At 33.4% G+C, this 13,496-nt stretch overlaps 2 protein-coding genes across 4 annotated transcripts in view; one reads left to right on the top strand and one right to left on the bottom strand.

The window, feature by feature from the left end:
- The window catches only part of LOC311087953 (uncharacterized protein), a 77,168-nt gene extending 68,819 nt beyond the window's left edge, over window positions 1-8,349 (top strand). Inside the window, exons 15-25 of one of the 2 annotated variants that reach the window (XM_084121489.1) lie at window positions 896-1,102; window positions 1,229-1,374; window positions 1,497-1,615; window positions 3,744-3,868; window positions 4,121-4,218; window positions 4,587-4,723; window positions 5,139-5,263; window positions 5,408-5,553; window positions 5,722-5,824; window positions 6,212-6,348; window positions 6,837-8,349. In XM_084121489.1, the coding sequence (XP_083977615.1) occupies window positions 896-1,102; window positions 1,229-1,374; window positions 1,497-1,615; window positions 3,744-3,868; window positions 4,121-4,218; window positions 4,587-4,723; window positions 5,139-5,263; window positions 5,408-5,553; window positions 5,722-5,824; window positions 6,212-6,348; window positions 6,837-6,954 (1,461 nt within the window). In that variant the 3' untranslated portion in view covers window positions 6,955-8,349. The remainder of the gene's footprint in view (window positions 1-895; window positions 1,103-1,228; window positions 1,375-1,496; window positions 1,616-3,743; window positions 3,869-4,120; window positions 4,219-4,586; window positions 4,724-5,138; window positions 5,264-5,407; window positions 5,554-5,721; window positions 5,825-6,211; window positions 6,349-6,836) is intronic. The other variant, XR_014607398.1, reaches the window with a different exon arrangement.
- A 2,569-nt stretch (window positions 8,350-10,918) lies between these two features.
- Window positions 10,919-13,496, bottom strand: part of lrrfip1a (leucine rich repeat (in FLII) interacting protein 1a) — a 32,592-nt gene continuing 30,014 nt past the window's right edge. For both annotated transcript variants that reach the window (XM_084121478.1, XM_084121479.1), the window contains 5 exons: window positions 12,922-12,971; window positions 12,720-12,840; window positions 12,469-12,548; window positions 12,234-12,338; window positions 10,919-12,135 (listed from right to left, as the gene is read on the bottom strand). In XM_084121478.1, coding sequence (XP_083977604.1) covers window positions 12,028-12,135; window positions 12,234-12,338; window positions 12,469-12,548; window positions 12,720-12,840; window positions 12,922-12,971 — 464 coding nt within the window. In that variant the 3' untranslated portion in view covers window positions 10,919-12,027. The remainder of the gene's footprint in view (window positions 12,136-12,233; window positions 12,339-12,468; window positions 12,549-12,719; window positions 12,841-12,921; window positions 12,972-13,496) is intronic.

Here is a 13,496-nt window from a genome sequence, read left to right as displayed (position 1 = left end):
TTCCAGTCAGTGATGATGTGGAGTGCCATGTCATCTGCAGGTGTTGGTCCACTGTGTTTCATCAAGTCCAAAGTCAACTCAGTCGTCTACCAGGAGCTTTTAGAGTACTTCACACTTCCATCTGCTGACAAGCTTTATGGAGATGCCGATTTCCTTTCCCTAGCACCTGCCCACAGTGACAAAACTACTACTGACTGGTTTGCTCGCCATGATATTACTGTGCTTGATTGGCCAGCCAACTCGCCTGACCTGAACCCCATAGAGAATCTATGGGATATTGTCAAGAGGAAGATGAGAAACACCCGACCCAACGATACAGATGAGCTGAAAGCTGCTATCAGAGCAACCTGGGCTTCAATAACGCCTCAGCAGTGCCACAGGCTGGTTCAGGCTGACCGATTTTTATTTATTTATTGTAAATCCTTTTTGATTTATCTTAGGATATATTCAAATAACTTGATGTATTGGATTTTTATTTTCATGAGCTGTAAGCCATAATCATCAAAAAAAGAGGCTTGATATATTTTGCTTTATTTCTAATGAATCTAGAATATATGAAAGTTTTACTTTTTGAATTAAATAAAATTATAACTTCTCCACAATATTCTAATTTTATTCACCAGCAAGTTGAAACCACGTTTTTGAGCCTGTCTTTGGTTCAGTATAGTTTTAAAGAGAAAATACTCAATAATGGTTTTGACTTATGAATTTGCACATGGTTTGTCTTAAAGCATATTAAAAACACCACATAGACATTTAAACAACATTAAACGCTTGATTTTCATCACAGGGGGACTTTAAGAAACTCTTTTGCATGTATGCAACATCTATATATAACTTATGTCTACATAATTTACATTAACAAAATTAATTAATTAATTAATGCTCCTATCAGGTGCTCTTTGATTCAAGTTCTTCAATGAAGGGAGAATGTTATGACACTGCCACTCAAATGAAGCGCATTGATGCTGTCAAGCAAATCTTTGACAGCTTTTCCAACCGAAGCATGGCATATGATTTTGAGCATGTCATCTGCCTTGTGAAGTTCAACAAGGATGTGGAAACTGTTCTCAAATTTACAGAAAATCTGGAAACCTTTAAGGTATTTTTGTCTTGATTATTGCACCATTATCACAATTAAAGTAAATAAAAACTACTAAGCATTTGGTTGTAATGATAAATGCTATTTGTACTCAGTGTTTAATCAATATAATTTTTACACTTATAGGAGCAAGTGCATGCTATTGAAACATCAGGATGCACTAGGTTATATGATGCACTTGTTCGTGGTGTATCAGAGTTTGAGGATATCAAGAAAAGGTTTCCAGCCTGCAGATGTCGCATCTTGTGTTTGACAGATGGCAACGATTACAGGTGTGTGTCTTTGTGTATTCCTATACCATTTGAATTAAAGTGCACGTTATCACATTTTACTCTTAAAATATTACTACACCAACTAAAATGATTATGTATATCTTTTATTGTCTAATCTACAGATCCAAAAATAATCCAGTCACTGTTGCCAGAGAACTGATTAACAAAAATATTGTGGTTGATGCTGTTCTTGTTGGCAAGGCAGATAACACAATTTTACATGGAATCAGCTATGTAACAGGTTTGTTCGCGTGCATTTATTTTGTGAATTATTCAGTTTTCATGTGTCTATTTTATAAATATGTTTGGTCACAATCTGTCATTGATAATATCAAACTTATAAGGTAAGTTGTGTTACCATACATTTTTTATTAAATTAGACTAATTATATAGTCCAGAATAAATGTAATCAACAATCTTAATGTCACAAGTAGTTAGTAGTAGTCATGTTCATGTTTCATGTCCTTTAAGTCATGTGCTCCCCTCGTCATGTGTTCTATTGTTGTCATGGTCTCATCTTGATTGTGCACAGGTGTCCCTTGTCTTGTCATTAGTAGTCTGTGTATTTAAACCCTCGTGTTTGCTATGTGTTTTTGTTAAGTATTATTACCTGTAACCACTGTTTGGTCAGTTTTCTGATTATTTTGAAGTTATTAGTTCCATGCCATGCCTTTATTTGAGATTATTTGAATAAACTGCATTTGGGTTCTCCAAGCTTGCCTGCAGTGGGCCTCATTACACTTAACATCATAACGCACAGAATAATAATCCAGAGCCTCTGTAAATTCACTAAAATAGAGAGCGATAAAATAAAGTGCAGCAATATGCTACAAAATATAATACAAAAAGTTATTTATTAGTATTTAGTTATGTAAAAATATTTTTAAAATTAGGGCTGCACGATTATGACAAAAATCATAATAGTCAATTATTCCCTTGAAATTGTAATTGCGGTTATTAATTACGATTAGCACAATTTACATTGAATTATGTTTTGAATAGCTGTATACCAGTGGTTCTCAACTCGTTTGGCCATGGGACCCACATTTTCTCATGGTCATCAAGCCGCGACCCACTTCTTTAGGAATTATATATACAGTCAAAGCTAAATTTATTCAGACACCTTGCTATCCTAAGTTACATAAATTAACTAGTGTCCTACACTCAGTAGTAAAACACATATATATAGGCTATATGGTGTCTGAATAATTTTTGGTTTGGTTGTATAAATCCTATAATTAGGTTTATAGATATAGATATAGATATAGATAGATAGGTCTATTACAATAAATTTGTTTACTCAAAAATTGTTGACACACACAAGTATGTCCCCCTTTACTTACATACACATAAATTGTAATTTTAAAGAGACTAGCTTTTGTTAATACAATGTTGGTATGAGCCACCACAGTCATTTACAAATATACAAAATAACACAAAGTCAAAATAAAATGGCATTTTTGGGGTTATGGAAACAACAGTTACCATGGTGAATACACAATACTAATAAAAACTGTTAATGAAACATGGAAACTGCTCCTGATGAATAAAATGAACATCATACCTGCATGCAAATCCTTCTCAGCTAACACATGACGTACCAGTAACATGATTTATTGGTATTTTACTTTTATTTCGTGACTTACTAATTTACAATGTAATGACGTTGAATGCAATCACGGCTTTGAACGATTACGTAATGTTGGCATCCCTAATCGTAATCTCGATTAGAAATTAGATTCATTGCAGCCCACTAAAATTGCAAGTATTTATAACAAAGTGCAAAAAGCTATACGTTTATTCAATGATCAGTGATGTTCTATTCTATTCTAAATTGACATAGCCTATCAGCATGTAAAGTTCATGTAAAATTACTTTTCTGGAAACACAAAAAGAAAGGATATGTTCATGTTCATACTGTAACTGCGTTTGATGTCAGTTCAGGACAAACAGTTGCTAGTTAAGGGCTTGAGACGGTACATGTTTTTGTCAATTTAGCCTAAAAGTGTCAGTATGTTTGTCATGTGATTTCAGAGAAATGAATCCCTTGGTATCAAGAAAGAAAGAAAGAGAAGGAAAAGAAAGAAAGAAAGAAAGAAAGAAAGAAAGAAAGAAAGAAAGAAAGAAAGAAAGAAAGAAAGAAAACTAAAAACGTTAGTGCAGGAAAGCAATGTTTTGAATGCAGGATCCAGCAACTGCCCTTGAGATAAATGGGAATACAAAAGTGTCTCCTTGCACTATAGACATGTATGGGTTTTGTAGTCAGTAACTGTAGTTAGAAATTCAAAGAAGTGTGCATTTGTTCCTGACTAAATTATTTCAGATTTGAGTCGCTAACAGAGTATTGTGGTTTTCTCAATTAAATTAAGGCGGATATTGCTTTAAGCCTGAGAATGCAAAAGCTGCCCTTAAGCTTTTGGAGATGGAAACAGTCTTGTCCATGGAGCTGAGGGCAGAGAGAACAAAGGTGCCCGCATCTTCCATAAAAACAGAGGTACACTGTATGAAGTAAAAGCCATTACAGTACCTGTTATTTACCTTTAACAGTAAATGTGTTGAATATTGCTATATTTTGAAATGAAATTATCTGTCTTTATATATAGATTACATAGCCTCAGAGTGTAAATCTGATTTCTGCAAATATCTAGTTATTGCATGGAAAATGTCTAACATCAGCAAGATCACTGCAAGATTAGAGATAAACATTTTCTTTCAATTCTTTTTTTTATATATTTGTTTTCAACAGGAAGACTTGACCAACATTTTTGCCACCCATGGCTATGATGAAAAACCAGAAAGGAAGCTTCCTGCTCAAATCAAAGATAAAGTGGTCAGGACAGAGAGGTATTGAGTGTACAATTCAAAGTCAGCTTGTGGTCTGAATTGGACATAATTTAATTATTTTAAATATCACATGAGCGGGAGCTTGTTGTGACGTATCGATTACTGATTCCGGGTCCTCTACACTATTTCATGCGAGAATACTATTCATTTATAGCACATCTTTAAGCTAAGCTTTTGCAAAGTCACAGTGTACTTTTGGAATCTGAAGAAATGTTTGGACCCAAAAACTGTGACATGTGATGATAGACTTAACAACTGGCCAAATTGATTATATACAGTGCACGTGAAAATTGTTCAAATTACAGTAAACAGTAGTGAAACCACAGTATATACTGTATATACTAATATACTAATTATTTCTTTATTAGCGTACTAAAAAATAAGATACAAGAATCCAAGTCCGGTCGCTTCATGGAGAAAGACAAACGGATCTTAGAAGAACTGAAGAGTCTTCACTGTGATCCCCATCCATATTGTTCTGTGTATCCCTCAGAAACCAACTTCAGTAAGTATGATTAAACCTGCTTTTATGCTGGTGGTCAGAATAAGACAGTATATGCTTTTACTCCTGTTAAACAAATTATCATGCATTAAATGTTCTAAATAGTTAATAATATCAACTGTCTGTGACTAATTTAATCAGTAATTAAATAACAGTGAACAATATCAATAATTGGGGGGAGGAGGCCTCACTGAACTAGGTTGCTTGCATCTCTATAAAACTGGCTTAATGTTTTTGACTCTCTAAATTTGACTGAAATCCAAACCCAGTCTATTACTGTATAGTGTATGCAGTCCAAACTGTAAATTTTCTCATCACCTTCCACTGTTTGTAGGTTGAAGCTTCTTTGATATGTTTTGCAAACAGAAACTGCCATACTCCTCAAAAACCATCATTGCACATTTAAAATATATTTCAGCTTTTTGGAGGATTGTCATGAAAGGACCTCCAGAAACTCCCTATGAGAAAGGAACCTTTGAGCTGTACTGCGAGTTTGGTCGTGATTATCCAGTTAAACCACCTGTTGTCCGGTTCTACACTCCTGTATCCTTAAGAGAAGTTTCACAGTTATTTTCATAAACTGATTTCTGTTTTGATGAATACATTAAGATTAGAGTACAGAACACCATTGAAAAATTATATTTATTTAGCATTTTGTACACTATAAAATCCTTAACTGCAGTATAGATTTACCATTGCAACATCAACAGTGTGGGAAGGATTTGCCACAACATATTTGATCGAAACTACTCAGCTGATGTGACTATGAGAGAGATCCTGGATGCTGTATATGGACTTCTAATAGTCCCAGAGGCTGAAGATCCACTAGACAGGTACAGTACAGTATATGTTGGTTTCACATAACCAATTAAAAAATGTGTATATTGTTCAATGGACTTATCTGAAACGGAACATACCAGAGACGAGACGACATTTATTTTGCATTGATCTGTACATGTATAAAATTAAAATTTAAAAATGTTGTCCACTGTCTATCATAGTGTATTGGCAGAGGAATTTCAGACTAACAAAGAAGTATATGAGCAAGCAGCTAAAGATTACGCTGCAATAAATGCATGTCAGTCCATGGATTTAATTGAAAAGGTAAATATTATCCACTTCATTATTATAAACAGAAGTAGCTCAGTGTTTTTGATCATAGATAACTTATATTTGTTTGTAAATTTTTTAGACACTCAGTTGTATTACTGGAATATCATATATTTTTAAAATGTCTAACACAAACTAAGTTTTTTTGAAGAATAAGGAAAATGGAATATGGGGATGATATTGAGCAGTCCTTTGGTCAACATTTCTCAGTCAGGTTAAATTGTACAAATTTTATAAATGTATTATTCTGAGCTCTGTACACTTCTACTATTAAATTAAATTGTATATATTTACATTTATTTTAGGATATCAGTCTGTTTTATGATATTTATCAAATACATTACACCATTTATTTGTATTTATAATTTATGTGTTTTTCAGACATATATAGGAGAGAGCAATGTTCAAGTGCCTCCTCATCTGAAATGTCCCTTGACAGGGACGATTTTCATTGATCCAGTCAAGGCCAAAGGTGGATATGTGTATGAGCGAAGAGCCATTGAGGAACATCTTAAGACGTAAGTTTCTGTGGATAAGTCTGATAAATTAAAGTACATTTGCATTATATTGTTTTTTTTTTTTCATAAGAGTGGTTGACAAGACAAGAGATGCATTGAGAGTTTTCATTAAGAGTTGTCAGTTAAGTACTTAGAGAGGAGTTGTCTTGTGTCTCTTGCTGTTTATATGGAGATGAGGTACAGTGAAAGTCTAGGAAAGTGTTTTTTTTCCCTTGATGCAATGTGATGATATCACAAGGTGCCATTCACTCACTTTCTAAAGGGAACCAAGACTTGCAAAAAGGGTGTAAGACAGGGTTCCATAATAGAGAGAGCCCCACAGAAAAGCTATTTTCATAATCCATAATATTTTCATAGTAAGATTAAATCGTAATAAAATGCTGTTTTGGTGTGTAATTATATTAATTTCCTTGCTTTATTGTTGTTTTCTATCTTGAGGAGGAGTATACAGAAGGATGTGGTAAAATAACCTTCTTTTATTGTTGCAGGGACGAGCATGATCCAGTAACAGGGAATCCACTTAGTCTCACAGATCTAAAGCAAGATAAGCACATGAGAAGATCCGTTGTGGAGTTTCGTACATCCCAGTTAGAGGAAAAGGAATGAGCTTTATTTGCAAAGTGTGCTCAAACTCAAGGACTTTGTTATGGTTTCTTGGGGCTCTGGGTACATAATTACATACATACATATATATATAGACTTGATTCCAGTAATTCTTTATATAAGGATATTAGTAGGTATACGGGTAACTAGAAATGGTAAGTGAAATTAAATTCTTAGGTGTCATAATTGACCACAAACTCAATTGGAAATCCCACATAACCTACATAAAGTCAAAAATTTCAAAAACTCTTGTTATCCTGTCCAAAATAAAACACATTCTTGATTCAAAGGCCCTAAACATACTAGTCTCTAATAGTGCCATGCATGACATATTGCATAGAGATCTGGGGAAATACTTACAAAACAACAATAAAAACCAATTGTTATTCTGCAAGAATTATAAATAAAACAGATTATTATCACCCAGCAAACAATTTATTCATAAACTCTAAATTATTAAAAGTTAATGACTTGGTAGAATTTAAAATAGCCAAAATAATGTTAAAAATAATAAATAATAAATTTCCAGACTGTGTCCAAAACCTGTTTCATGTATATAAAACATTACATTATATAAAGCTGAATAAATTTAGTTTTTTCTTCTTTTAGTCATTTTTTATTTACGCAAGATGACTTTGGTGTTTGGTGTTTTGGTGTTGTGTGTAAAATAAATTAAATGTAAAAAGGATTGGCGCAATAAGCATAAGCTTCAGCGACACCTTTTCGGTCAAGCAACTTTTTTTTTTTTTTTTTATAATTTTTTTACACCATGATTTAATTTATTTCTATGTTTGTTTGTAAATTGTTTTTCTTTTTTTACTTTCTTTTGAAGTTGACCGAAATAAACTAAACTAACTAAAATTTAGTCAAGTATCTATCCTGGCTGCAAAAGGTTCAAAATGCTGCTGCAAGGTTATAAAAAAATATTTAAAGACGATCACTCCGTCCTTGGTCTCTCTACATTGGCTTCCTGTACAGTATAGGATTGCTTTTAAACTTCTTTTATTAGTTATAAATCTCTGCATGGCCTTGCATTGGCTTATTTATCAGATCTGCTAATGGAGTATCAGACAGGAAGAACTTGGAATTTTAAGCAAATTTTGAGTTGTTGATCTCAAAGGACCAAGTTAAGCCAGAAAGGGGATCGTGCGTTTGTGGTAGTTGCACCAAGACTTTGGATTAGCTTACCCTGACTCTGTACAAGTTTTTAAAATACAACTTAAGACACATTTGTTTGCCATGGTGTATTCTTCTTTTTGATGACACATTTTATTTTTGTATTACTATTGTATTATTCTACTGCTATTAGTCTTTTTACTGAGATGATGTAAAGCACATTGGTCAACATGTGTTGTTTTAATAGTGCTATATAAATAAAAGTGACATTGACAAGTATAATTAAGAATACTTTATTAATTTTTTATATACAAATACAAAATTTATTTTTACAATAATTGATTCCTCTATACATTTTAAACTTACAGTATACCAGAGAAGTTATTGCATATTGTAGGTAAGATTTTGGCAATTTTCTTTCAGGTTCTGTTTATTTTAAAGTAATAATCACTTAAAGGACAAAATAATTATAATTCAGTTTCCTTTATTTAGAAAATTACATTACAAAAACAAACTGTAAGAACAGTTAAAAAGATATTAAAATTTACATTTAATATTATAATATTATTTTTCATTTTTAAAAGACGTGAGCTTAGAATTATAAGGTTCTATCTCCACTTTTGGTCGAAATTGAGTTTTTGACATAATCTGATCCATTAGGTGTATATTAATGCCTGTGTGGTGTTATTTTTGTAAAAAAAATATTTTGTTATAGTAGTTATTAATAAAATAAAAAGGATAAAATATCCATCTCACAAAACATAAACCGAGTTGGGATTATAAGGTTCTATCTCCAGTAGATTTAATATCCAATCAAAACCCTGAATGAACACGGACGGACCAATCAAAACCCACCTCTTAGCTCTGTAGCCTGGACACAGAGCTAAGGGCTGGACATTAGCCTGGACATTTGAAGCCGGCGAAAGATGGCATTTCCATCTTTCTATCTTTTTTTTAATAACATATCTATCTATCTATCTATCTATCTATCTATCTATCTATCTATCTATCTATCTATCTATCTATCTATCTATCTATCTATCTATCTATCTATCTTCAAACTGTTTCTATCTATATATATATATCCTTAATAACTAATCAATCTTTCTTTCTTTTTTACTAATCCATCTTTCTTTCTTTCTTTCTTTCTTTCAAACTATGTATTTCTTTCTAAATATCTATCTTTCTTTCAAACTAATCCACCTTTCTTTCTTTCTTTCTTTCTAACTAATCTATCTTTCTTTCTTATATATCTTTATTTCTAACTAATCCATCTTTCTTTCTTTCTAACTAATCTTTCTTTCTAACTAATCCATCTTTCTTTCTTTCTTTCTTTCTTTCTTTCTTTCTTTCTTTCTTTCTTTCTTTCTAACTAATCTATCTTTCTAACTAATCCATCTTTCTTTCTTTCTTTCTTTCTTTCTTACTAATCCATCTTTCTTTCTTTCTAACTAATCCATCTTTCTATCTTTCTAACTAATCTATCTTTCTTTCTAACTAATCCATCTTTCATTTTTTAAAATGTTTCAGAGCACAGAGGGGGTGGAAAGGGATGAAAACATAACTTTCATGATGTTACACAATATTTTGTATGTTTAAATCTACTAAATGAACCGTTTTTAATGTATGCAAGATGTTTCCTAAATGTTTTTACAGTACAGAGTAGTGGGGTGTAGTATGTGAAGAAAACATTTTTTGTTTAGCTGTAATTTTTCTATGTCCATGTTCTTTGAAAATAAAAATAACATTTTTTCTTACAAACTTGCTTGGCTTTGATGTATACTATACTATTATATATTATATTATATACTACAAGCTGTGTGCTTGTATTATAAATATATAAATTGATTAAAATCAATGGTTATATACATTTATTCTTTGAAATGTGGGGTTTTATTTGTAAAAGTGGAGATAGAACCTTATAATTCCAAACAGAATCAGAGCTCTCAGAATTATAAGGTTCTATCTCCATTTGGGCCATCTTTAAAAATCCCATTTCCAAATGTGCCAGGATTTTGATATTCTATCCTCAAAGTACCTGTAGGGTGATGGTCTTGTTGAGCTATAATAGTAGATTATACTACATAACAGTTTTGCCAGCTGGGATGTAAAAACTTTGATGCTCAATATCTCAGAACTACCCTAAACGGAGATAGAACCTTATAATTCTAAGCTCACGAAGAGTCAAATATTATCTGCACATATAATTAAGAAATATCATTAATGTTCTTCTTTTGACACTTTTGTGCAAGTAAAAAGTAATTTTAGTAAGCAAGTTTCCAGTATTCATTAACATTAAACTGACATATATGACGGGGAGAGCTTCTGTTATAGTTCACTAATGTTATTTGGGTTTGAAGTATATAGTGGGTTAAAAGTAACAAAAGTAAAAAGCTACTGTTATGTTTAGATCCATGTCCGAGGCAGTTCCACTTCACGAGCGCATTTTGACTTTATTCTCAAAATATTATGATTTTACTCTCGTAATGTTTCGACTTAAATCTCAAAATAGTTCGACTTTATTTTTGAAATTTTAGAAGAAAAAGAAGGGCTTCCGTACCTTTCTATATCATAACTGAAAATGAAACGTACAATTGACATCTACAATTGCGACTGTCACAAAAATTATAATTTATTTTAAACTATCACTACCTTTTCATTGTATTTTTTTACTTGAAAACATCCGTAATAATTTTGAAATTAAGATCATTATTTTTGGATGCAATGATGTGCATTCACATTCACCTCACCTCTTTGGTTTCACCCTGGCTGTCCAGTTTGGTGTTGGAGTTTTGGTTGGTTTTGGAGGGATCTGTTAGGCGAATGTATATACAGACCATGGACAGCTCTGTTTAAATTAAAATGAACATTTTATTTCAGATAATTTTATTTCAGAACATAACAGTTCATAAAGTTAACCTACAAATGGCTTAAAGCATTGTAAACAGGGTGGAGCCACCTCTCGTCCAGGCTGGTGATGATAAATGGCGCTTGTGATCACAGCAGTCTTCAACAATTAATGCTTCCGATTACATCTTTTGTCATAATTGGTTTGGAAAAAAATGATATAGGCTTCTTCTTCACCTGGAGGTTAAATGCAATATCTTGTCAAATGCAATAACACCACCAAAGGTTGCTGCTCAGCCTGAAATCCTTGAACAGCTTCCTGATGTATATGGTTCTGTTAGGTGGTTAAATCATCAGTATCAATGCAACAATAAAATTTATTACGAATCAGTATTCATCTTAATTTATGTCACACCAGTCTTTCTGATATGTAGGGAACACCATGATAGGTAGACTATTATAGACAATTCACTAGAGGGAAAAAATTAAAACACAGATTCAAAATCCAGCTGTGAGACCTTAACATTGTTGCAGACACTTTGACTTCAGATACTGTACATAATGAAGATCTAGTGGACTCAACTAGTGTTAAAATATCTTTGAGAGTGGAACACATGAAAGCATCATACACACAATCACACATACTCATCAGTCTTATCTTAGTGAAGCAACAGTTTTTTTTTTAAACTCCACAAACAAACCAAACAAATGACTACCCAGAATTCCTTGAGCTGGACAACATGTCCTGATTTTCCTGATCCTTCTCCGAATAATCTCAGGCAGCCTTGCATATTAGGCTTGAATAAATTCAGTCATAGCAACATTCAAATGAGACAATTAGCATTCTAACTTTTTGAACTACAGTGTTTGTGCTTTTGAATGTGGCACACTGAGAGTCATCCTGCATCATTCAAACAAGTCCTGATTGGGTTCTCCAAAGATGAAGAACTCAGCTTAAACAGGAAGAAATGGCACGGTTGCAGGATGTAACATATCAGGGTTCTCATGGGCGTGAATGATTATGAGCAGAGAGCTCTTTTGGAGGCTGCCCAATGGGAAATGGACAGGCAGTGGAGGTGAACTTGGGCAGATTATGGGACAGATCTGAAACCATTAGGGAGTTGCTGCTGTTCCTCGGCCATTCTTCATCTTCTCCAGCCTTTTTGAGAGGTGGCTGTTACTAGACTCCAACTCTTCAATCTTGTCCAATGCAGATCGTAACTGCCATGAAGCAAAGTTGAGCAAGCCATTAATTTTATTATATGTACATATAAGTAGGACTTTATTTTGATGAAAGCAGTGCTGTTAGGCTATTGTACCTCTCGCTGCAGTTTGCGTTTTTCAGCTTTGAGTTCATCTTCCACCTTCTCTGAATTTTCAGATGCAGCTTTGTACCGGGTCACCTGACCCTCGAGCCTTGTGACCTACAAAATGAGTTTCAATTAAAACCAAGTCAAATTTTAATCCACTATTTCATATTTTAAGAAGAGTAAAATGTGTTAAAAATATAAACACTAATACAAACATAAAAATATATATATTAAAAAAACTCACATTCTGTTCAAGTGCTGTGACTTCTTGCTCTGATTTGACAAGTTTAAATTTGAGGTCATTGACTTGCCTGTTGGCATCCCCTGAAACAAGGAACAATTACACATTTCTCAACAGCTGAGGATGAGTGTATTATTTTCTTGAACTATGAACCAAACCCGTTAAAAATCATTGTTAATGATGTAATGAATATTTTGAGCTGGTTTCCAAAACTTTTAACCTGAACCTGATTGAGAGTGCAGGCATTTCCTTACTCTGTATATCCATGATGTTGGAGTCAGCACCATTCTCCAGCACATCCCCCTCTGGGGTGGATGAGTCCTCTATGCCGTTATTCGGTTTCTTCTGCTCAAGTTGACCTTTCAATCTCTTAACCTGAAAAAAACAAATACATGCATGTTACGGCAAAAAATGAGGACAAAGCGAGTGTGAAGCAAGCAACTGCCAGATACGCACCTGCTCTATTAAGTTCTCCCTCTCATCAACCAGTTTTCGCAAACGAATTTCTGAAAAGCAAGTGCAACAGATTGACTCTAAGACAACAACAAATGTTCTATTTTCCTGCAGATTTTGTTTGGGGGAGGGGGAGGGGGGATATGATAACACCTTAGGGTACTTAAACACAATTTTGTAACAAATCTAGTAAAATGTAAAAACAAAAAAGCATTCTGCAATAATAAAACACATTCATGTCTTAAAACACACCAAGGTTAGACAGGAAAAATTTCACATACCAGGGGTGGGAGGAGCCAAAGGCATGGAGGGGGGAGGAGTCAGGGCATGCAAAAGTGAGGCTATCCTATGCTGGGATGTGAAGGATGAGGATGGACAACATGCAGATACTTAACTCAGAGAAACTTAGAGGCCTCAGCCTCATGCAGTCAATTCTCTCAGTATTCACTCAACTGTACATCTATTACATGTCAGTATTTTCCATGATTGTGAGCTTACTTGAGCTTATGCAAATGAGTGTGATCTGGCATCAAACAAAAACTCCCTAAAATTCATGAATGTACCTTGACTGTAGTTTT

This window comes from Abramis brama (genome assembly GCF_963993115.1).
Source record: "Abramis brama genome assembly, chromosome: 8".
In the NCBI taxonomy this organism is placed as follows: Eukaryota; Metazoa; Chordata; class Actinopteri; order Cypriniformes; family Leuciscidae; genus Abramis; species Abramis brama.
Note: the sequence above shows the minus strand (reverse complement) of the source record. Positions and strands in the feature narration are given on the sequence as shown.